The sequence below is a fragment of the Oncorhynchus clarkii genome, chromosome 1, assembly GCF_045791955.1.
Source record: "Oncorhynchus clarkii lewisi isolate Uvic-CL-2024 chromosome 1, UVic_Ocla_1.0, whole genome shotgun sequence".
In the NCBI taxonomy this organism is placed as follows: Eukaryota; Metazoa; Chordata; class Actinopteri; order Salmoniformes; family Salmonidae; genus Oncorhynchus; species Oncorhynchus clarkii.
This window is the reverse complement of record NC_092147.1, coordinates 65479199-65504431: the sequence shown is the minus strand read 5'-3', so window position 1 is coordinate 65504431 and position 25233 is coordinate 65479199. Positions and strand designations below refer to the sequence as shown.

Here is a 25233-nt window from a genome sequence, read left to right as displayed (position 1 = left end):
CATTTGTTCAAATAATATTATCTCGATTTAAAACGTTACCGACCTGCAATATAATTGTTCTGTACCGTGAGTCGACCCTAAGACCATTTATCATTCATAAAAGGACCATATTATAGCATTGTCTAGAGTCTCAATCCATCTATTTTCCCCATCCCCCTCCTCCACAGGTACTACCTCGGTGACAGGCTGCTGGGCCAAAGCAAGGTGTGGCTGGAGACTGCTGTCATAATGCAGATAGGCACCTGCTTCCCAAACCGCTTCCCCCAGCAGATGCTGAAGAATCTCAGTGAGTCTGAGGAGCTGCAGCAGGAGTTCCACCTCTACCGCCTCCAGCAGCTGGACAAGACCCTGCAGGATGTCAACGAAGAGGTGAGCAGAGAATAAAAACCACCACTGCAATGTTTTTATATAAATACATACTATACATACATGCATGCATACATACATTTTTCCACATTTTGTTACATTACAGGATTATTCTAAAAAAAAAATATTTTAAAGACCCTCATCAAGCTACACACAATATACCCTGTAATGACAAAGCAAAAACAGGTTTTTAGACATTTTTGCAGAAAATACCAAAAATAATATCTGAAATGTCACATTTACGTAAGTATTCCTACCATTTACTCAGTACTTTGTTGAGGCACCTTTAGCAGTGATTACAACCTCGAGTCTTCTTGGGTATGACGCTACAAGCTTGGCACACCTGTATTTGGGGAGTTTCTCCCATTCTTCTCTGCACATCCTCTCAAGCTCTGTCAGGTTGGATGGGGAGCATCGCTGCACAGCTATTTTCAGGTATCTCCAGAGATGTTAGATCGGGTTCAAGTCTGGGCTCTGGCTGGGCCACTCAAGAACATTGAGACTTGTCCCGAAGCCACTCCTGGGTTGTCTTAGCTGTGTGCTTAGGGTCATTGTCCTGTTGAAAGGTGAACCTTCGCCCCAGTCTGAGGTCCTGAGCACTCTCTGGAGCAGGTTTTCATCAAGAATCTCTGTATCCGTTTATCTTTCCCTTGATCCTGACTAGTCTCCCAGTCCTTGCCGTGTTCAAAAACATCCCAATAACAGGATGCTGCCACCACCATGCTTCACCATAGTGTCATGACTCTCCCGACTCCGGGGCCTCCCGGGTGGCGCAGTGGTTAAGGGCGCTGTACTGCAGCGCCAGCTGTGCCATCAGAGTTCCTGGGTTCGCGCCCAGGCTCTGTCGTAACCGGCCGCGACCGGGAGGTCCGTGGGGCGACGCACAATTGGCCTAGCGTCGCCCAGGTTAGGGAGGGCTTGGTCGGTAGGGGTGTCCTTGTCTCATCGCGCACCAGCGACTCCCGTGGCGGGCTGGGCGCAGTGTGCACTAACCAAGGTGGCCAGGTGCACGGTGTTCCTCCGGCGCATTGGTGCGGCTGGCTTCCGGGTTGGATGCGTGCTGTGTTAAGAAGCAGTGCGCAGTGCGGCTTGGTTGGGTTGTGTATCGGAGGACGCATGGCTTTCAACCTTCGTCTCTCCCGAGCCCGTACAGGAGTTGTAGCGATAAGACAAGATAGTAGCTACTACAACAATTGGATACCACGAAATTGGGGAGAAAAAGGGGTAAAAATTCAACAACAAAAAAAAGATTTAAAAAAAAAAAAGGTTGGTGTGTGGGGATCTAAAGAATAATCCTGTCATATGGTTTTATTATTTTGTGATGTCATTAAGGATGGTATAATAAATGTAATTCTTAAAGTGTACGCATTCTATGTATCAAGTTTACATCTAAATGTTGTATAAAATATATTAATAAATAGGAAAATACTTTGGTGAAGATAGAAATGTGATTTTAGCCTTCTAAATGAGGTAATTGCGTTTCATATAAACTAATTCCACTGGTTTCAAAAAGTGATCCTCCAGAAAGTGGAGAGCAACACTTATGCAGCTCCACTACACAATACATTTTTCAAAAAGCCGCTTTCGCACAGGATTACCAACAGACTGACGAGCTCAAATAGACAGAAGCCTTGACTATGGCAGAAAAATCTGAACTCCTCTCTGCATGTCCAGCCCACTCATTATCTCAGCTGATCATGGCTTGTGGGAAGGTTTCCAGCTTTTTCTGTGGTTTAACCAACAAGGCTCGTAATTAAACCATTTTATTCGTATTTACAGATGGCATACAAGTTCAAGGCATTTCTGCCAAAAAACGCATTTTGATAAAAATATTTTTTATGATCAATCGGCTCTCCTGTGAAGTTGTGACTTGCGACATACGTCTAGTTTCCTGAATCGGGTCACAAATATATATTGCATTTCTAATCCGTTTGAGAGGTTAGGGTGCTAAGTATTAATATTTCCATGAGCGTAGATTCCAAATGTTTCCAAGTGTTCTCTCTCTAATTTTTTTATTTTATTTTAATCTTTATTTAACTAGACAAGTCAGTTAAGAACAAATTCTTATTTACAATGATGGCCTACACTGGCCAAACCCGGACAACGCTGGGTCGATTGGGAGTCCCATAGGGTGGCGCACAATCACAGCCGGTTGTGATACAACCTGGATTCGAACCAGGGTGTCTGGAGTGACCTCTCAAGCACTGAGATGCATTGCCTTAGATCGCTGCACCACTCTTCCCTCTCCATATGTGTAACAAGCCGTCATATCTTGCCAGTCCACTAGGGACTTTTATATCATGTAAGTATGTATGAGTATTCTGTGTTATTATTTAGTTAGTAAATAAATTAAATCAATTTGTGTTGTACTGAATATTCAGAAGGTCTAGGGTTCTTGCGGATCTAAGGATTATGCGACGTTCAGAATGAAACGGAGGTAATGATTAATTGACTGTTATTGATGACAGAGATTTATATATATATATATATATATATCTTTCTTTAGAGTTTAAGTCGGGAGAAAGTAATTCGTTAAACTACTTTTCCCGTGGTTCCCCAAATTCCTAATGAGTTAATTGTTACACGATTCATTTAATTGAGTAATAATTAAGTTAGTTAGTTGGTAAAATACTGAGTTAGTTGGTAAAATAGCAGTCATCAGAGTTATGATACTCTGAGTCACGGCAGTAGGGATGGTGCCAGGTTTCCTCCAGACGTGACGTTTGGCATTCAGGCCAAAGAGTTCAATCTTGGTTTCATCGGACAGATGATCTTTAATTAGCCTTTTACTGAGGAGTGGCTTTAGTCTGTCCGATGAAACCAAGATTGAACTCTTTGGCCTGAATGCCAAACGTCATGTCTGGAGGACAACATTAATATCATACCCCTCAGAAAATGCTAACCTCCCCTTCTATTGTAATGGTGAGAGGTTAGCATGTCTTGGGGGTATGATATTTGTGCGTCTAACTTTCTCACTCATTCTTATTCACGATTCATTCAGGATTATCTGTAATCATGATAGTTTTCAAATGAATATAGAAGTGTTTAGAAACCATTTTCTAATCTTATTTACAATAAAAGCAATTCCAAACGATACTACATTGTTTACCATGTATTTCTATTGGGCACAAAATAATCTGAAACAACCAAAACGAACAGCAAATGACTCCAACTTTGTAGAGTCACAAGCGTGATGTAGTCATTGATTGCTAGGAATATGGGAACTAATACTAAAAACATTTGACTACTTTAATAGACATACAGTTGAAGTTGGAAGTTTACATACACCTTAGCCAAATACATTTAAACTCAGTTTTTCACAATTCCTGACATTTTAATCCTAATTAAAATGCCCTGTTTTAGGTCAGTTAGGATCACTACTTTATTTTAAGAATGTGAAATGTCAGAATAATAGGAGAGAATTATTTATTTCAGCTTTTATTTCTTTCATCGCATTCCCAGTGGGTCACAAGTTTACATACACTCAATTAGTATTTGGTAGCATTGCCTTTAAATTGTTTAACTTGGGTCAAACGTTTTGGGTAGCCTTCCACAAGCTTCGCACACACTTTTTCAGTTCTGCCCACACATTCCTCTATAGGATTGAGGTCAGGGCTTTGTGATGGCCACTCCAATACCTTGACTTTGTTGTCCTTAAGCCATTTTGCCACAACTTTGGAAGTATGCTTGGGGTCACTGTCCATTTGGAAGACCCATTTGCAACCAAGCTTTAACTTCCTGACTGATGTCTTGAGATGTTGCACAATATATCCACATCATTTTACTTTCTCATGATGCCATCTATTTTTTGAAGTGCACCAGTCCCTCCTGCAGCAAAGCACACGTACAACATGCTGCTGCCACCCCCGTGCTTCACGGTTGGGATGGTGTTCTTCGGCTTGCAAGCATACCCCTTTTTCCTCCAAACATAATGGTCATTATGGCCAAACAGTTCTATTTTTGTTTCATCAGACCAGAGGACATTTCTCCAAAAAGTATGATCTTTGTCCCCATGTGCAGTTGCTTTTTTATGGCGGTTTTGGAGCAGTGGCTTCTTCCTTGCTGAACGGCCTTTCAAGTTATGTCGATATAGGACTCATTTTACTGTGGATTTAGATACTTTTGTACCTGTTTCCTCCAGCATCTTCACAAGGTCCTTTGCTGTTGTTCTGGGATTGATTGCACTCTTTGCACCAAGGTACGACAATCTCTAGGAGACCGAACACGTCTCCTTCCTGAGCGGTACGGTACGACTGCGTGGTCCCATGGTATTTATACTTGCGTGCTATTGTTTGTACAGATGAACGTGGTACCTTCAGGCGTTTGGAAATTGCTCCCAAGGAAGAACCAGACTTGTGGAGGTCTACAATTTTCCTTCTGAGGTCTTGGCTGATTTCTTTTGATTTTCCCATGATGTCAAGCAATGAGGCACTGAGTTTGAAGGTAGGCCTTGAAATACATCCACAGGTACACCTCCAATTGACTCAAATGATGTCAATTAGCCTATCATAAGCTTCTAAAGCCATGACATAATTTTCTAGAATTTTCCAAGCTGTTTAAAGGCACAGTCAACATAGTGTATAATCTTCTAACCCACTGGAATTAGTGAAATAATCTGTCTGTAAATAATTGTTGGAAAAATTACTTGTCATGCACAAAGTAGATGTCCTAACTGACTTGCCAAAACTACAGTTTGTTAACAATAAATTTGTGGAGTGGTTGAAAAACAAGTTTTAATGACTCCAACATAAGTGTATGTAAACTTCTGACTTCAACTGTAAGTGATTTTGTCCCAATACTTTCGATCTGTTTAAAATGGGTGGACTATGTACAAAAACCAATTTCTTAATGGTTCACCCAATATGGATGAAAATACCTTCAACTTAAAGCTGACAGTCTGAACTTTAACCTCACGGTCATTGTATCATTTCAAAGTGTTGGAGTACAGAATGTACTCTGCCACTGTCACAATACTTTTGGAGCTCACTGTATATAACATATGATCGACTCCAAAGCTGCATACACATTGTCGTGACGTGACTATCATTGTGATGACTGCTATTTATCAAATAGTTATTTCTCAATTTAAATTGTATGTAACTCATTAGGAATTTGGGGCACCACGGGAAATGTATGTTTAATCTCCCGAATTAACTCCAGAGTATATAGACATCGTACCAGTCACCAATTAATAATTTCCTCATCAGTTTCATTCTGAACGTTGTTGACTTCGTAAACCTGAGTCTTACTAATCATTCTGTACTATACAATATATTGATTTGATTATTTACTAAGAAGCTAAATGATAAGATATGATAGACGCGGTGTAGGTTATTGATAAGAAACTTAACGCGATGACAAGTCCCTCGCGGACTAATACAATATGACACTGGCTACACAAGATGGAGATTTAAATTTAAAGAGCGAGAAAGCGACAAAGAGAAGCAACACTTGGATACATTTGGAAACTATACTTATAATAGCCCTAATATCTTGCCCCGAACTGCCGCTCTTATGGGTAAGAAGTAATGCATGTATTTACGTGTTGAAGGTCTTCGTCGGGTGTCTCTGTTGGGCCCAGGCCTCTGTGGGCAGAGTTCTGCTCGGTGAGAAGGGGTCTGTTCCTCGGTGTAAGTCTCTGATTGTCCACGAGATGTCACAATGTCCTTTCTCTTAGTTGTCTGTTTACTTGTACTCGTTCTGGAAGAGGGGTCTTCTGAGCCGTGTAGATGATCCCAGAGTGGGGATAAGAGCAATGTAGACAAACAATGATTTGAAGAGAATAACCGGATGGTCCTGCTTAAATTCACTTTCTTAGATACAGTACTTAACCATAGCAATGATTAAGAGGTTCCTTTGTCTTCAACCTAATGTTGCGTTTCGGGGTCGTGACTAATCGTAGACCTCAGCTGCAGCTTGTGGCCCTTCTAGTCTGATATGTTAATTCTTAACTCAAATGCTTTATACCTTTTTGTAAAATTGAGGTGTTTACATCAGGCTGGCACGCTCTCTGGGTTCCCTGGGGCGTGGCTAGTTACGAGTCAAGGTATCACAATATGATCTCGTTAGAGAACTAAAATCACAATCTTATCGTCATAAAAACATTCTTTATCCTGGATATTTTCCACACAATGTAAAGTTTGTAAACATGACATACACATATGAAAGCTCTTCAAGTTACAATGTTTTCGTTATAACGTCTTCATGCAACTTTTAATGACATCGCAACATAGACAGTAATTTTCCATATTCCATCTCTCATCATTCCCAATATTCGGATATTGAAATATATTGTCCATGGTTTAATGTTGAAGTTCTTGGGTGGCAAACTCTTCTGTAACACAGATGCATTCCATTTGTCCAAATTAGGCCCCAAAAGGAATTGTCTGCTGCCTATTGTTAACGATCTACGTGACATGTCATAAAACCCCCACATCATTCCTCTCCCCGGAGCGCTGTAGAGCTGATCCACTGTAATCTGATCATTTGGATCCTCACAGGAGAGTCATGACAACACATTACTATGTTATATGTCCTATTGGGAATCCAACCCATAACCTCCCAAAAATGTTGTATTTTTCTGTGCTGCAGATGATGGATGATCAGTCGTCCGAGCCTGATGAGGAGAGTGAAGTGAAGGTGCTGGTCCTGTCTCCTCGCTGCTGGGCAGTCTCCTCACCCTGCTACCTGGACAACTCCAGCAGATACTTCCCCAAGCAGCTCTCCACCTACCTGGCCGAGTTCACAGATTTCTACTCTAACAGTCAGTCCCATTCTGTCATCTGTCTTTTCACAAAGTTTAGGCTGTGTGTTTCTCTCCTCATATTGATTATACACTGAACAAATATATAAACGCAACATGTCAAGTGTTGGTCCCATGTTTCTTTAGCTGAAATAGATATTCCCAGAAATGTTCCATATGCACAAAAAAACCTGATGTGTACATCCCTGTTGGTGAGCATTTCTTCTTTGTCAAAATCATCCATCTGACAGGTGTGGCATTCCAATAAGCTGATTAAACAGCATGATCATTATACAGGTCCACCTTGTGCTGGGGTCAACAAAAGGCCACTCTAAAATGTGTAGTTTTGTCACACAACACAATGCCACAGATGTTTTGAAGGAGCGTGCAATTGACATGCTGACTGCAGGAATATCCACCAGAGCTGTTGCCAGAGAATTGAATGTTCATTTCTCATACCATAAGCCGCCTCGAACATCGTTTTAGGGAATTTGGCAATATGTGCAACCGGCCTCACAACTGCAGACCACGTGTAACCACACCAGCCCAAGACCTCATCTGGCTTCTTCACCTGCGGGATTGTCTGAGACCAGCCACCCAAACAGCTGATGAAACTGAGTATTTCTGTATGTAAGCCCTTTGTGGGGAAATCTATTTGATTGGCTGAGCCTGCCCACCCTGCCCAGTCATGTGAAATTCATAGATTAAGGCCTAATTAATTTATTTCTATTTACTGATTTACTTATATGAACTGTAAAATCTTTGAAAGTATTGCATGTTGTGTTTTAATATTTGTTTTAGTATATTTTAGATCTTTCTCATAAGCCAAAATCTCGCAAAGTTCCATCAGAGCCAGTCCGTTATAATGTCATCTATGAGAACGAAGTGCTATTGGCTGATTGGTGTGTGGTGTGTGTTTTGTCTGCAGGCCAGTGCATGTACAATCTGACCCACAGTAAGCCCCGGCGTCTACAGTGGACCTGGCTGGGCCATGCAGAGCTGCACTATGGCTCCTGCACTCTCTATGTCTCCACCCTGCAGATGTACATCCTCCTACAGTTCAACCACCAACCGGTAACTAGATGGGGGAAATTTAGTTTAATAATTAAATGTTTTAAATTGACACTAAACTACCTCCTGTTGTTATTTTCAGGATGTATCTGTGGAGGCTCTTCAGCAGGCTACAGGCCTTTCTCCGACAGTGCTGGCCCATGCACTGTCTCCCCTCACTGCAGAGAAGGGCATTCTCACCACAGACAGCCCTGACAACAATCTTGTGAATGGTGAGCTCCCGCTCTGTCTTTCCCTGGCTAGCTCTTTCTCTGAGCCTTTCACAAATGCATTCTATGGAGCTACTGTGGATCCTTCCAATCCAGCAATTTTTTACAAAAAAAAGATTCCATCCCCTGAATTGTTCCCCAGTTAGATGTTATTTTCATGACAGCTTTGAATTTACTGTTGGCGTTTGTGGAGTTGGACTGAATGTAAGGTTTTGTCCTGCTCTACACATAGGAGTCCTGAGGTTGAACATAAAAGCTCTGTCTCAGAGTTTGGAAAACCACAGTTACTGCTACCTGCTGCCCAAGCAGACCTACCTGAATGTGGACGAGGACGCTGCCTGCTCGCTGGAGAGGAAGAGGAACTTCATCTACTGCCTCGTCATCCAGATCATGAAGGCTGAGAAAGAGATGAACATAGACAACCTGGTGTTCAGAGTAAGGCCTTGTTCCCTCATGTGTGACCAATGGAGATGATCAACTGATCCTATGTTTTATTTTATTTAACTTTTATTTAACTAGGAAAGTCAGTTAAGAACAAATTCTTGTTCAGGGGAGAACGACAGCTAGCAGTGGGTGTCTTATGTCCCTTATTTTATCCCTTGTCCTCCCTCAGGTGTTGGAGACGTGTCAGAAGCGGGAGGTGACTCGTTCCCCAGGCTCGGTGCGTTTCAGCTGCAGCACTACAGACGTGCTGTCCTGTGTCATGCACGTCATCAGCAAGGGCTACATCAGGCGCAACGAGGACAGCCCCCACATCGTGGAGTTCCTGCCTGAAGACCCCTCCACTCCCCAGAAGGGCCAGGCGCATTTCTCCTTCAGCAAGGCAGAGCTGAAGAATAACCCCAGCAGCAGCAACGCTGACATCAGGTGTGCGGATGACCCTTGACCTAGTGGGGGAAGGGTTTTTAATGTAAATTGCTGGTGTGGCCTCTCAGTTGATTCTGTATCTCAGGGCAAGTTCTTTGTTTTTGAATTGTAGGGAAGGAGAGTATAATAATTACTAACAGGCCTTATTTTCCATGTATATGTCTTTCTGCTATAGCCATTGCATAAATGCTTTAATAGCTAACCAATTGGGTTGAGGTCTTCAGCCCTGACGTTACAGCACTTATTTGTGCCATATGTACTTGTTCTCTGTCCTAGTTGAGCTTTTAAATACACATTGACCTAAACTGTGGCTGCATGGCAATGTCAGTCATTTCACATACAGGATGACCATTGACTACTGATGCTGTTTATCTAAGCCATAACCTTCAAAGAAACCCATGGCTCTAATAGTCTAATACATTCAACACAAAAAATATCTAGGCTGTTATGCCATATGTTGAGAAACAGTCAAAAGATGCTAGTGAATGTTCTATTAATATAAATAATAAAGAACATTTGAACTTTGAACCATGTTTGTTGCTTTCTTATTTTTTATATTTTTTAAATCTTTTTTATTTATTTTATTTTTGTACCCCTTTTTCTCCCCAATTTCGTGGTATCCAATTGTTTAGTGGCTACTATCTTGTCTCATCGCTACAACTCCCGTACGGGCTCGGGAGAGACGAAGGTTGAAAGTCATGCGTCCTCCAATACACAACCCAACCAAGCTGTACTGCTTCTTAACACAGCCCGGAAGCCAGCCGCACCAATGTGTCGGAGGAAACACTGTGCATCTGGCAACCTTGGTTAGCCCGCACTGCGCCCGGCCCGCCACAGGAGTCGCTGGTGCGCGATGACAAGGATTTCCCTACCGGCCAAACCCTCCCTAACCCGGATGACGCTAGGCGTCGCCCCACGGACCTCCCGGTCACGGCCGGTTACGACAGAGCCTGGGCGCGAACCCAGAGTCTCTGGTGGCGCAGCTGGCGCTGCAGTACAGCGCCCTTAACCACTGCGCCACCCGGGAGGTGTTGCTTTCTTATTTTGTGTGGGTATAATACAGTAGTCTAGAAATGCTGTGTGGGGTGATCTTTTTTTAATAAAGATACCACAATTTGTCTCTACAACTTTTTGCAGTTAAAATCACACGAACTACTAACCTGATAATTACAAGCTCTGCTTTCCATAAGGATGTTATTCTGCCGCACTGTTTTTAATGACACATGCTTGTTCTCTGAAATGAGAGTATTTCCAACGTAATTATACTAAACTGTGACCCTCCTCACGTTTAGAGGTTAAGATTTCCATAGATGTAACTTACCTCTTGTGACCCGCTGTGTCTTCTCCTCCAGCCTGGAAGGCATCTTTGCAGCCCCTCAGAGTGTGGAAGACGGGGTCCTGGAGGCTGTCCTGTTGTCCATGGGCCGGACTATGAACCAGGAGGAGGTCCGGCAGCTGATGCAGCGCACAGTGCAGCAGGTCTCTGGCACCCTGACTCTGGACCTGGACCGGGCTGAGCACCTGCTGGTCCACTGCAAGTGGAACATGGACGTGCTAATCCAGCGCTACACAGACGACCCAGACTCCCTGGTCATGGCTGCTGGGCTGAGGGGCTGGAACCCCCAGCCACCCCACAGCCCTGTGTCCAGCTGCCCTGTGTGCCTCATCTCTCAAACAGGGGAGGCAGAGCCCGTTCCTACCCTCTGCTGCATGCACTACTGCTGCCGGGTCTGTCACTTTACCGATTTCTCTAATCCTTTTCTAACTTTAAACTAGTTGAATCTTGTATAGATGCTTTAAAGGAACATATATTTTTATTTATTTAGAAATGAATGATATGTACCCATTGATTATTGCCTTCACAAAGTATTCATGTATTTTGTTACAACCTGAAATCAAAATGGATTTAGTATATATTTTCCCATCCCATCTATACACAATACCCCATAATGACAAAGTTATTTGAAGTGAGATAGAGAAATACACAACAAAGTATGTGGCCACCTGATTGTCAAACATCTCATTCTGATTATTAATATGGAGTTGTTCTCCCCCTTTTGCTGCTAAATCAGCCTCCACTCTTCTGGGAAGGATTTCCACTAGATGTTGGAACATTGATGCGGGGACTTGCTTCCATTCAGCCACAAGAGCATTAGTGAGGTCGGGCACTGATATTGGGCGATATTAGCTCGCAGTCTGCGTTCCAATTCATCCCAAAGGTGTTCAATGGGGTTGAGGTCAGGGCTCTGTGCAGGCCAGTCAAATTCTTCCACACTGATCTCGAAAACCCATTTCTGTATGGACATCGCTATGTGCACGGGGCAATTGTCATGCTGAAACAGCAAAGGGCCTTCCCAAACTGTTGCCACAAAGTTGGAAGCACTGAATCGTATAGAATGTCATTGTATGCTGTCGGATTAAGATCTACTTTCACTGGAACTAAGAGGCCTAGCCCGAACCATGAAAAACAGCCCCAGACCATTATTCCTCCTCCACCAAACTTAGTTGGCACTATGCATTGGGGTAGGTAGCGTTCTCCTGGCGTCGGTCGGACTACAGATGGTGAAGCTTGATTCATCACTCCAGAGAACGCCTTTCCACTGCTCCAGAGTCCAATGGTGGCGATTGTTACACCACGCCAACCAACACTTGGAATTGCGCATGTTGATCTTAGGCGTGTGTGGCTGCTCGGCCATGGAAAGCCATTTCATGAAACTCCCGACAAACCGTTATTGTGCTGACGTTGCTTCCAGAGGCAGTTTGGAACTTGGTAGGGAGTGTTGCAACCGAGAACAGACAATGTTTATATGCTTCAGCATTTGGAGTTCCCGTTCTGTGAGCTTGTGTAGCCTACCACTTCGCGGCTGAGCCATTGTTGCTCCTAGGCGTTTCCACTTCACAATAACGGCACTTACAGTTGACTGAGGCAGCTCTAGCAGGGCAGAAATTTGACGAGCTGACTTGTTGGAAAGGTGGCATCCCATGAAGGTGCCACGTTGAAAGTCACTGAGCTATTCAGTACGGCCCATTCTACTGCCTATGTTTGTCTATGGAGATTGCATGGCTGTGTGCTCGATTAGATACACCTGTCAGCAACGGGTATGACTGAAATAGCCGAATCCACTCATTTGAGGGAGTGTCCACAGACACCCCTTCAAATTAGTGGATTTGGCTATTGTACAGTGTTTGCACATTATTCTTTCAAAAATTCTTCAAGCTCTGTCAAGATGGTTATTGATCATTGCTAGATAATCATTTTCATGCCGATTTAGGTTAAAACTGTAACTCTGCTCAGGAACATTCGCTGTCTTCTTGGTAAACAACTCCAGTGTATATTTGGCCTTGTGTTTAAGGTTATTGTCCTGCTGAAAGGTACATTTGTCTCCGTCTGTTGGAAAGCAGACTGAACCAGATTTTCCTCTAGGATTTTGTCTGTGCTTAGCGCGCTCTTCCATTTAGTTTTATCCTAAAAAAAATGATCCATAACATGATGCAGCCACCACCATATGAAGATTGGTACTCGGTGATGTGTTTTGGATTTGCTCCAAACATAACACTTTGTATTCAGGAAATGAAGTACATTTGTTTGCTACATTGTTTGCCGTTTTCCTTTAGTGCCTTATTGCAAACGTTGCATGTTTTGGAATAGGTTTCCTTTTCACTCATTTAGGTTAGTTTAAAATTCACTGCTCAACTGAGAGACCACATCTGTATGTGTGGGGTACAGAGATGAGGTAGTCATTCAAAAATCATGTTGTCCATGCAACTTATGTGACTTTGTTAAGCACATTTTTACTCCTGAATGCATTTAGGCTTGCCATAACAAAGGGGTTAAATAGTTATTGATTCAAGACATTTCAGCTTTTCATTTTTTATTACATTGTAAACATTTCTTAAAAACATAATTCCATTTTGACATTATGGGGTATTTACTGGGTGTAGGCCAATGACACAACAATCTAAATGTAATCCATTTTGAATTCAGGCTGTAACACAACACAATGTGGAAAAAGTAAATGGATGTGAATATTTTCTGAAGGCACTGGAACTTTTCTAAATGCCCCATGAGCTTAGTTCAACTGTCTTTACCCCATCAGAACCCAAAATACACTGCTCAAAAAAATAAAGGGAACACTTAAACAACACAATGTAACTCCAAGTCAATCACACTTCTGTGAAATCAAACTGTCCACTTAGGAAGCAACACTGATTGACAATAAATTTCACATGCTGTTGTGCAAATGGAATAGACAACAGGTGGAAATTATAGGCAATTAGCAAGACACCCCCGATAAAGGAGTGGTTCTGCAGGTGGTGACCACAGACCACTTCTCAGTTCCTATGCTTCCTGGCTGATGTTTTGGTCACTTTTGAATGCTGGCGGTGCTTTCACTCTAGTGGTAGCATGAGACGGAGTCTACAACCCACACAAGTGGCTCAGGTAGTGCAGCTCATCCAGGATGGCACATCAATGCGAGCTGTGGCAAGAAGGTTTGCTGTGTCTGTCAGCGTAGTGTCCAGAGCATGGAGACGCTACCAGGAGACAGGCCAGTACATCAGGAGACGTGGAGGAGGCCGTAGGAGGGCAACAACCCAGCAGCAGGACCGCTACCTCCGCCTTTGTGCAAGGAGGATCAGGAGGAGCACTGCCAAAGCCCTGCAAAATAACCTCCAGCAGGCCACAAATGTGCATGTGTCTGCTCAAACGGTCAGAAACAGACTCCATGAGGGTGGTATGAGGGCCCGACGTCCACAGGTGGGGTTTGTGCTTACAGCCCAACACCGTGCAGGACGTTTGGCATTTGCCAGAGAACACCAAGATTGGCAAATTCGCCACTGGCGCCCTGTGCTCTTCAGATGAAAGCAGGTTCACACTGAGCACATGTGACAGACGTGACATAGTCTGGAGACGCCGTGGAGAACGTTCTGCTGCCTGAAACATCCTCCAGCATGACCGGATTGGCGGTGGGTCAGTCATGGTGTGGGGTGGTATTTCTTTGGGGGACCGCACAGCCCTCCATGTGCTCGCCAGAGGTAGCCTGACTGCCATTAGCTACCGAGATGAGATCCTCAGACCCCTTGTGAGACCATATGCTGGTGCTGTTGGCCCTGGGTTCCTCCTAATGCAAGACAATGCTAGACCTCATGTGGCTGGAGTGTGTCAGCAGTTCCTGCAAGAGGAAGGCATTGATGCTATGGACTGGCACACCCGTTCCCCAGACCTGAATCCAATTGAGCACGTCTGTGACATCATGTCTCGCTCCATCCACCAACGCCACGTTGCACCACAGACTGTCCAGGAGTTGGCGGATGCTTTAGTCCAGGTCTGGGAGGAGATCCCTCAGGAGACCATCCGCCACCTCATCAGGAGCATGCCCAGGCGTTGTAGAGAGGTCATACAGGCACGTGGAGACCACACACACTACTGAGCCTCATTTTGACTAGTTTTAAGGACATTACATCAAAGTTGGATCAGCCTGTAGTGTGGTTTTCCACTTTAATTTTGAGTGTGACTCCAAATCCAGACCTCCATGGGTTGATAAATTTGATTTCCATTGATCATTTTTGTGTGATTTTGTTGTCAGCACATTCAACTATGTAAAGAAAAAAGTATTTAATAAGAATATTTCATTCATTCAGATCTAGGATGTGTTATTTTAGTGTTCCCTTTATTTTTTGAGCAGTGTATAAGATTGTTTTACAATGTTTGTAAGCAAACACTACAGCCTTAAAGCATGGTTTAAACTACAAATTTGATATCATGGATGGTCAGTCCCTTCATGGATAGCTCGGTCTATAAATTTGAGCGGTTAGATTTCTCCAACCCCAGCCCTCAGCTTTTTACCTGAAACCGGGTTGAGGGAGCTTTGTTATTATTTCAACTGCTGATTGCTGCTTTAAGGATGAATTAGACTGTTCATGTTGAGTCTGAACATCTGCTCCTAATTTATGTGTGAACAGTTTGTCACAGGACTCCCATTTCATGATGATTTATTTTTTCTTCCTAGTCTTGCTGGCAGGAGTACCTCACGGCCAGAATTGAGCAGAACCTGGTGATGAACTGCAACTGTCCAATAACAGACTGCCGAGCACAACCTACTTCTCAGTTCTTCTTCAACATCCTGACCAACAAGGACACCATCGCCAAGGTCTGCACCCCCCCCCCACACACACACACACACACACGAGAGCATCACACTTAAAGTGAATTTGGAAAGTATTCAGGGAGTTTCTCCCATTCTTATCTGCAAATCCTCTTAAGATCTGTCAGGTTGGATGGGGAGCATCTTGCACAGCTATTTTCAGGTTTCTCCAGAGATATTTGATTGGGTTCGGGCCCTGGCTGGGCCACTCAAGGACATTGAGGCTTGTCCCGAAGTCACTCCTGTGTTGTCTTGGCTGTTTGCTTAGGGTCGTTGTCCTGTTGGAAGGTGAACCTTTTCCACAGTCTGATTTCCTAAGCGCTCTGGAGCATGTTTTCATCAAGGATCTTGCTATACTTAACTCTGTTCATCTTTCCCTTGATCCTAAGAAGTCTTCCTGTCGCTGAAAAACATCCCTACAACATGATGCTGCCACCACCATGCTTCACCGTAAGGATGGTGCCAGGTTTCTTCCAAATGTGACACTTGGCGTTCAGGCCAAAGAGTTGCATATTGGTTTCATCAGACCAGAGAATCTTGTTTCTCATGTTCTGAAAGTCTTTAGGTGCCTTTTGGAAAACTCCAAGTCGGCTGTCGTGCCTTTACTGAGGAGTGGCTTTTGCCTGGCTACTCTACCATAAAGGCCTGATTGGTGGAGTGCTGTAGAGATGTTGGTCCTTCTGGAAGGTTCTTCCATCTCCACAGAGGAACTCTGGAGCGCTGTCAGAGTGACCATTGGGTTCTTGGTCACTTCCCTGACCAAGGCCCTTATCCCCGATTGCTCAGTTTGGCCGGGCGGCCAGCTCTAGGAAGAGTCTTGGTGGTTGCAAACTTCCATTTAAGAATGACGGAGGACCGTCAATGCTGCAGAATTTTTTTGGTACCCTTCCCCAGATCTGTGTCTCGACACAATCCTGTCTCGGAGCTCTGCGGACAGTTCCTTTGACCTCAGGGCTTGGTTTTTGCTCTGACATGCACTGGATGATCCATGGAAACAGGATGCAGCTTAGCTCAATTTCGAGTATCATAGCAGAAGGTCTGAATACTTATGTAAATAAGGTATTTCTGTTTTTGATTTTTATACATTTGCAAACATTTCTAAACCTGTTTTTGTTTTGTCATTATGGGGTATTGTGTGTAGATTGAGCATTTTTACTTATATAATCCATTTTAGAATAAGGCTCTAACGTAACAAAAAATACTTCATGTACTGTATATAAACCCATAAAGTTATGTCTGTCCAGTTGTACATGTTTACTGATCGTGAGTTTAAAACAGTAGCGCCTATCCATCCTCTAAGGCTCCTGTCCTCTGTTTCTCCCCAGTATGAGAACGCTCTCCTCCGGGGCTATGTGGAGTGCTGCTCCAACCTGACCTGGTGCACCAACCCCTTGGGCTGTGACCAGATCCTGTGCAGGGAGAACATCGGCAGCATGGGAACCTGCTCAAAGTGCTGCTGGTCCTCCTGCTTCAGCTGCAACTTCCCAGAGGTTAGCACTGAGCTGTTATACACGTCTCCTGTCCTCATTCATGTGGTTTATTTGTCTTTTTTTTTTACTTCAATGGCATTGAATTAGAAATCCATATTTGTACGGATACCCATCAGACTTGGTGTAGTGTAAATCTATCTAGTACATACAGTATTTTGTTCATAGAGACAAGTAAGCATAGAGTATAGATTTATGCTGATTTCTTAACCTCCACTATCTCCCCAGGCTCACTACCCAGCCAGCTGCAGTCACATGTCCCAGTGGATAGACGATGGTGGCTACTACGAGGGTATGACCATGGAAGCTCAGAGTAAGCACCTTGCCAAACTCATCTCCAAACGCTGCCCCAGCTGCCAGGCCCAGATAGAGAAGAACGAAGGGTGCCTACAGTAAGTATAAAGCCACTGGACCCGTTTCAATCCTCAGCCCAGTTTGTTCTCTGTCGATTTCCATCAAAACATTTCATGGTTTACCAGAAGTATGTTGTAGGGATTTCTAGGCATCACTGTTACTGCCACTCAGTGTCAAAACATTTTTTTCAGTATGACTTGTGCCAAATGTAACCATGGATTTTGCTGGAGGTGTCTCAAGCCATGGAAACCAACCCACAAAGATTACTTCAACTGCTCAGCTATGGTAATTCCAATTGACTTGATTAAGTTAAGTTTGTGCTTCATACGAATTTGGGTTTCCCCTCCATATGTATTTGGACAGTGAATTTTTTATTTGGCTCTGTACCCCACCATTTTGGATTTGGGCAAATGTTTCATGAGGCCACTTTACAGAATGTCACCTTTTATTTGACGGTATTTTCATACATATCTGTTTTACCGTTTAGAAATGAAAGCACTTTATGTACAGTGCCTTCGGAAAGTATTCAGACCCCTTGACTTTTTCCACATTTTGTTACGTTACAGCCTTTTTCTGAAATTGATTAAATAAATAAAACATCCTTCGCAGTCTATACACAATAGACACGACTAGTTTTTAGAAATGTAAAACAAAATAATAAACAGATACCTTATTTACATAAGAATTCAGACCCATTGCTATGAGACTCAAAATGGAGCTCAGAGGCATCCTGTTTCCATTGATCATCCTTGAGATGTTTCTTCAACTTGATTGGAGTCCACCTGGTGGTAAATTCAATTGATTGGACATGATTTGGAAAGGCACACACCTGTCTATATAAGGTCCCACAGTTGACTGTGCATGTCAAAGCAAAAACAAGGCCTTGAGGTCGAAGGAATTGTCCGTAGAGCGCCAAGACAGGATTGTGTTGAGGCACAGATCAGGGGAAGGATACAAAAACAATTCTGCTGCATTGAAGGTCCCCAAGAACACAGTGGCCTCCATCCTTCTTAAATGGAATACGTTTGGAACAACCAAGACTCTTCCTAGAGCTGGCCACACGGCCAAATTGAGCAATGAGGGGGGAAGGGCCTTGGTCAGGGAAGTGACCAAGAACCCAATGGTCACTTTGACAGAGCTCTAGAGTTCCTTTGTGGAGATGAGAGAAACTTCCAGAAGGACAACCATCTCTGCAGTACTCCACCTAACAGGCCTCTATGGTAGAGTGGCCTGACGTAAGCCACTCATCAGTAAAAGGCACAACAGCCCTAAAGATTCTCTGGTCTGTTGAAACCAAGATTGGAATCTTTGGCCTGAATGCCAAGCGTCAGGTTTGGAGGAAATCTGGCACCATCCCTACAGTGAAGCATGATGGTGGAAGCATCATGCTGTGGGGATGTTTTTTAGCAGCAGGGACTGGGAGACTAGTCAGGATCGAGGCAAAGATGAACAGAGCAAAGTACAGAGATCCTTGATGAAAACCTGCTCCAGTGTGCTCAGGGCCTCAGACTGGGGCGAACGTTCACCTTCCAACAGGACAGCGACCCTAAGCACACAGCCAAGACAGCGCAGGAGTGGCTTCGGGACAAGTCTCAATGTCCTTGAGTGGCCCAGCCAGACCCGGAAGTTTAACCGATCTAACATCTCTGGAGAAACCTGAAAATAGCTGTGCAGTGACGCTCCCCATCCAACCTGACAGAGCTTGAGAGGATCTGCAGAGAAGAATGGGAGAAACTCCCCAAATACAGGTGTGTCAAGCTTGTAGCATCATACCCAAGAAGACTCGATGCTGTAATCGCTGCCAATGTGCTTCAACAAAGTACTGAGTAAAGGGTCTGAATACTTATGTAAATGTGGTGTTTCATTTTTTATTATAAATGAGCAAACATTTCTAACAACCTGTTTTTGCTTTGTCATAATGGGGTATTGTGTGTAGATTGAGGAAAAGGGGACTGAATACTTTTCGAAGGCACTATCTAGTCCCCCCATTTGAGGAAGTCAAGTATTTGGACAAATTTGCTTACTGTATTAAAGGAGTCAACGGTTTAGTATTTTGTCTTTTCACTCAATGACTACATCAAGCTTGTACAAACTTGTTGGATGCATTTGCAGTTTTTGGTTGCGTTTTGATTATATTTTGCCCAATGGGAACTGAATGGTGAATAATGTATTTTCTCATTTTGGAGTCACTTTTATTGTGACTAAGAATAGAATGTTTCTCAACACTTCTACATTTATGTGGATAATCATGGGGGGGGGGGGTGATCCAATGCAGTGATCCACTTTTTTTCTGACTGCAGGTGAGTAAAGCAGCAAGGCAGGAAAAGAAGTTCCAAGACTACAACGAGAGATGCACTTTCCACAACCAAGCCAAGGACTTTGCCATCAGTCTAGAGAGCAAAGTCTCCTCCATCAATGAAGCCTTGCAAATGAAGACGTTGACGTTTGTTATTGATGCCTGCAAAGTCCTCGCTCAAGCGCGCAAGGTAAGAGGTAGTAAACTCATTTGAAAATAACTGTCCAATCGGTAGAGACATTTAAGCAATCACCACGCAATCACCAATCACCATGCACGCTTTTGGAACATTGACATTTAAAAAAGTCTAATAAATCAATTTAATATACACCATCACAATATATCCTTTATTTTAGGCAGGTGTAAAGAAACATTATGATATGAAGAACATGTATTTTAGAATAACAGAATAGGAGTTGGCCTAGTATATGTTATCTATGCACCATGCCATAGGCTGTATGTAGGCTTGTTCATTAAGCAGACAAGATATGCTTAAGTCGGATGCTGTTGTTTTATATTCTATGATTTTATAGTAAGAAGGATATAATTGAACTTATCTGAATAAAATATAAACAGTATTTGTCCCATTCTGGTGTGAGTGCACATATGAGCATAAAAGTGATCATTTGAAACCGGTCCTATACACTAGATTGAGTTTGCCACTTTAGTTGCTGAACAAACATATAAATGCAACAATTTCAAAGATTTTACTGAGTTACAGTTCATACAAAGAAATCAGTCGATTTAGATAATTAGGTCATTTAGATAATTCATTAGGCCCTAATCTATGGATTTCACATGACTGGGAATATAGATATGCATCTGTTGGTCACAGATACTTCAAAAAATGTAGGTGCATGGATCAGAGAACCAGTCAGTATCTGGTATGACCACCATTTGCCTCATTCAGTGCGACACATCTCCTTCGCTCAGGCTGTTGATTGTGGCCTGTGGAATGTTGTCCCACTCCTCTTCAATGGCTGTGTGAAGTTGCTGGATATTGGCGGGAACTAGCACATGCTGTCGTAAACGTTGATCCAGAGCATCCCAAACAGGCTCAATGGATGACATGTGGTGAGTATGCAGGCCATGGAAGAATTGGGACATTTTCAGCTTCCAGCAATTGTGTACAGATGCTTGCGACATTGGGCTGTGCATTATCATGCTGAAACATGAGGTGATGGCGGCGGATGAATAGCATGATCTTGTCACAGTATCTCTGTGAATTCAAATTGCCATCGATAAAATGCAATTGTTTGTTGTCCGTAGCTTATGCCTGCCCATACCATAAACCCGCTGGCCACCATGGGGCACTCGTTGATAGCAAAGCGTGCTGTCTACCATCTGCCTGGTACAGTTGAAACCGGGATTAATCTGTGAAGAGCACACTTCTCCAGCGTGCTAGTGGCCATCGACAGTGAGCATTTGCCCACTGAAGTCGGTTATGACGCCAAACTACAGTCAGGTTAAGACCCTGGTAAGATCGATGAGCACGCAGATGAGCTTCCATGAGACGATTTCTGACAGTTGTGTGGAAATTCTTTGGTTGTGCAAACCCACAGTTTCATCAGCTGTCCGGGTGGCCGGTCTCAGACGACCCTGCAGGTGATGAAGCCGGATGTGGAGGTCCTGGGCTGGTGTGGTTACACGTGGTCTGCAGTTGTGATGCCGGTTAGACATACTGCCAAATTTTCTAAAATACCATTGGAGTCGGATTATGGAAGAGAAATCAACGTTCAATTGTCTGGCAACAGCTCTGGTGGATATTCCTGTAGTCAGCATGCCAATTGCACGCTCCCTCAGCTTGACACATCTGTGGCATTGTGTTGGGTGACAAAACTGTACATTTTAGAGTGGCCTTTTATTGTCCCCAGCACAAGGTGCGTACTGTGTAATGATCATGCTTGTTTGAGTTTGAGTTTATTTTTATTTTTACAGGGACAGTGCACATTAATCAACGTTTCAGTAAAAGTGCCGGTTTTAGCCAGCCGGCTAATTTTCAACCGCAGTCCCTGGGCAGGTTATTAAAAAAAATTACAATATAGACAATAGCAGCATAGAACAAGCAAGACATAGCATACAGACAGAGTAACATAAAACAAAAAGCAGCAAGACAAAATTCATAAAAGCAACAAAGTGTTTCCACACCTCACAAGCTACAGACAACAGACAACATGGAAAGCGGCAACACACAGCTAGGGACCATGTTCACAAATCTGATTGACCTTTAGCCATGTCTTCAAGCATTTTGTGAAAGTGTGATATGTGGTGCAGTTATGTGTGTCTGATGGCAGTGTATTCCAGACATGGGAAGCTCTCACAGAGAATGCAGATTTACTAAAGGTGCTTTTCCTTAGGGGAACTATACAGTCACCTCTCATGGCAGACCTTGTGGATCTGCTGCCATATGTCTGGGTTTTCTGTTTAACAAAAATATTGAGTGGAGGGGGAGCCAGGCCATTAAGGATCTTGAATATAAGACATGCGTCGGTGTATTGCACAAGATTTTCCCAACTCAAGAGCTCATGCTTTCTAAGAATGTGACAATGATGATGGCTATTGGGCTTCCTATCAAGCACTTTGAGCCTGTTTGTAGACAGACTGAATAGGTTTTAATGTTGTACAGCAAGCTTGGGCCCAACTAGTCAAGCAGTATGTTAAGTGGGGGAGTATCATAGTTTCGAAGTACAGTTTTGCTACCTCTGTAGTCAAACAATTTTGTATAAATCGGAAATTAGCTAGGTTGAATTTGGTTATTTGAATTACTTTTTTCACATGCTTTTTAAAAGAGAGGTTGGAATCAAGTATGATGCCAAGGTACTTAAAATCGGATACCACCTGGAGCTTCTCCCCTGACACATAGACATCTGGCTCAGTAGCATCTGTTGCCCTCTTTGTGAAGAACATGCAAACAGTTTTTTTCACATTGAGATGCAAACACGAGTCACTGAGCCACTTTGTAACCTGGACCATTACAGTAGTGAGTTCTTGTGCAGCTTGTTGTTTGCTCTTTGCATGCACATATATCACTGTATCATCTGCATACATTTGAACTTCAGACCCAGTACAGACAGAAGGCAGATCATTAATGTACAGGCTGAACAGGAGGGGCCCCAGTATTGACCCTTGGGGCACGCCCACATCATAGCTACGAGTGGGCGACAGCTCATTGCTCACTCTGACACACTGAGTTCTGCCTTCAAGGTATGATTTCATCCATCTCAAGGCATCAGGGGAAAAGTTGAACTTGGACAATTTTGTGATGAGAATCAGCTTCTTGATATGCCACACCTGTCAGATGGATGGATTATCTTGGCAAAGGAGAAATGCTCACTAACAGGGAATGTAAACAAATATGTGTACATTTTACATAAATAATATTTTTGTGCATATGGAACATTTCTGGGATTGTTTATTTCAGCTCATGAAACATGGGACCAACACTTTACAAGTTGCATGTATATTTTTGTTGAGAATAAATCTTAGACTGTCTTAGAAATCAAAATGTATATGGGCTGCATGGTGACACTATAGGCTATTGATGTTTTGGGAAAGTCACAAAAAAAGCTTGCGCTCTGTTCCTTGCCTCAGGCTGCACATGTGGTTCTCAATTTAATCCCATCTTTACCAATATGCTAAATGTGTTTAGATTTAGAATGGCCCATTAATGGACAGGGGAAGTAAGATGTAGTCTGTATGCACTCGAATAGCGAATGGAGGCCGCTTTCCCACCGGTTCGTTTTTCAATCATGACGGGTTATTACACTCCATGCATCAACTACTGTTTTTGTGGAGCATGCAGCCTCTTGCACGACAGGTGATGTTCTGCCCAAACTCTGTATACCATGGGCTCTAAAACCCTGTTCTTGCAGCTTCCCAGTGCTTCATTTGGGAAACCAAGTCAAATCTTTTCATGAACATTGATAGTAAAAAAGAAATAAATCACAACGAAAAACAGGCTATTTCATTGAACTGTTGCCAGCCCCTCTCTCTGCATGTTCGAGAAAGGAATGAATGATACAGAGAGATGGAAATGGATGGTGGTGAGATTCTGTAGCTAAAGCCTATTACTAGGCTATTCAAATACAAATTCACTATAATTGTGGGCTAACTCTTAAGTCGCCCTGCACAATTGATGAATCAATAGCATCTCCTAGGCCTATACGTTCTCTCCCAGACTCATGGATAGAAAGTTTGGAGTGTAGAATAAGGTAACCAGTCCATCCAGTATGCAAAATAATACAGTCCATACTCAAAGGCAATTGCTAGAATTTTAATTTTGGCGTATAGGCCAGACCAATTTTGAACCAAAAACATCTTAAGTCAGTTTAAAATCTTTTTCTGCCGTGTGTAATATGCGGTACGCTATATATTGTAATGGAACAATCATTATTTTAATTCAATGTTTTTTCAGGCTTGTGCACATATTAAAGGCCTGTGTATGGATAAGCTTGAGTATGCATATGTTTTAATTGTTTTTATGAATCATCACATTAGAAAGCGCTGTCCATTTCGTTGTTAGTCTTTGAAACAACATCCACAACGACCATGTTTTCCACTGCTTCAGCCAATCAGCCAAGTGTAAAAAATTTTTTTTTAAAGAAAGTACAATAATGTTTTGATGAGTGTTTGATGGCATTTTTATTGATGTTAGAGGGACAATTGAGCACTGAGTACCAGGCCATTAGTGACCTTATGGTTGTTAGTTTGTTGGGTACTACCGATGCATGTCCAGAGTGCATAAGAGATTATTTGACTCAACGGTCACATGGCGTTTTACTGCGGTCATGACTGCCAGTGTGGCGGTAATACGGTCACCTCAAGAGCCCTATTCATGATGTTACCTTTTCAGCATTTAAAAGATATGACTAATATGGATCCCTTGCCTGACTCTGCCATGTAGGTGCTGGCCTACTCGTGTGTGTACAGCTACTACAACCAGGACACAGAGAAGATGGATGTGATGGAGCAGCAAATGGAAGCCCTGGAGCTTCACACCAATACTCTACAGATCCTGCTGGGTAAGACCTGCAGGAATTACAGTGCCTAGAGAAAGTATTCACACCCCTTCTTAACCTATCCACATTTTGTTGTTACAGCCTGAATTTAAAATGGATTAAATTTAGATTTTGTGTCACTGGCCTACACACAATACCCCATAATGTCCAAGTGGAATGATGTTTTTACAAATGAATACAAAATGAAAAGCTGAGATGTCTCAAGTCAATAAGTATTTAACCCCTTTGTTATGACGAGCCTAAATACAGTGCATTCGGAAAGTATTCAGACCCCTTCCATTTTATTTTTGTTACGTCATAGCGTTATTCTAAAATTGATTACAAAAATAAATATCTTCAATCTACACACAGTACCCCATAATAACAAAACAAAAACTGTTTTTAATATATATTTTTTGCAAATGTATCAAAAATCTAAAACGGATACCTTAAGTATTCAGACCTTTTTCTATTAGACTAGACATTATGCTCAGGTGCATCCTGTTTCCATTGATCATCCTTGAGATGTTTCTACAACTTGATTGGAGTCCACCTATGGTAAATTCAATTGATTGGACATCTCTGCAGCACTCTACCAATCAGGCCTTTATTAAGGTAGTGGCCAGATGGAAGCCACTCCTCAGGGCAGATGACAAGCCCGCTTGGAATTTGCCAAAAGGCACCTATGGACTCTCAGATAA

At 42.9% G+C, this 25233-nt stretch overlaps 1 protein-coding gene across 7 annotated transcripts in view; it reads left to right on the top strand.

The window, feature by feature from the left end:
- Nucleotides 1–25233, top strand: part of LOC139410869 (cullin-9-like) — a 68515-nt gene that overhangs the window by 38463 nt on the left and 4819 nt on the right. For all 7 annotated transcript variants that reach the window (XM_071156485.1, XM_071156511.1, XM_071156494.1 and 4 more), the window contains 13 exons: nt 168–369; nt 6958–7129; nt 8037–8182; nt 8262–8391; nt 8621–8823; nt 9002–9255; nt 10608–10983; nt 15264–15404; nt 16724–16888; nt 17114–17277; nt 17431–17524; nt 19540–19725; nt 24439–24556. In XM_071156485.1, the coding sequence (XP_071012586.1) occupies nt 168–369; nt 6958–7129; nt 8037–8182; nt 8262–8391; nt 8621–8823; nt 9002–9255; nt 10608–10983; nt 15264–15404; nt 16724–16888; nt 17114–17277; nt 17431–17524; nt 19540–19725; nt 24439–24556 (2351 nt within the window). The remainder of the gene's footprint in view (nt 1–167; nt 370–6957; nt 7130–8036; nt 8183–8261; nt 8392–8620; nt 8824–9001; nt 9256–10607; nt 10984–15263; nt 15405–16723; nt 16889–17113; nt 17278–17430; nt 17525–19539; nt 19726–24438; nt 24557–25233) is intronic.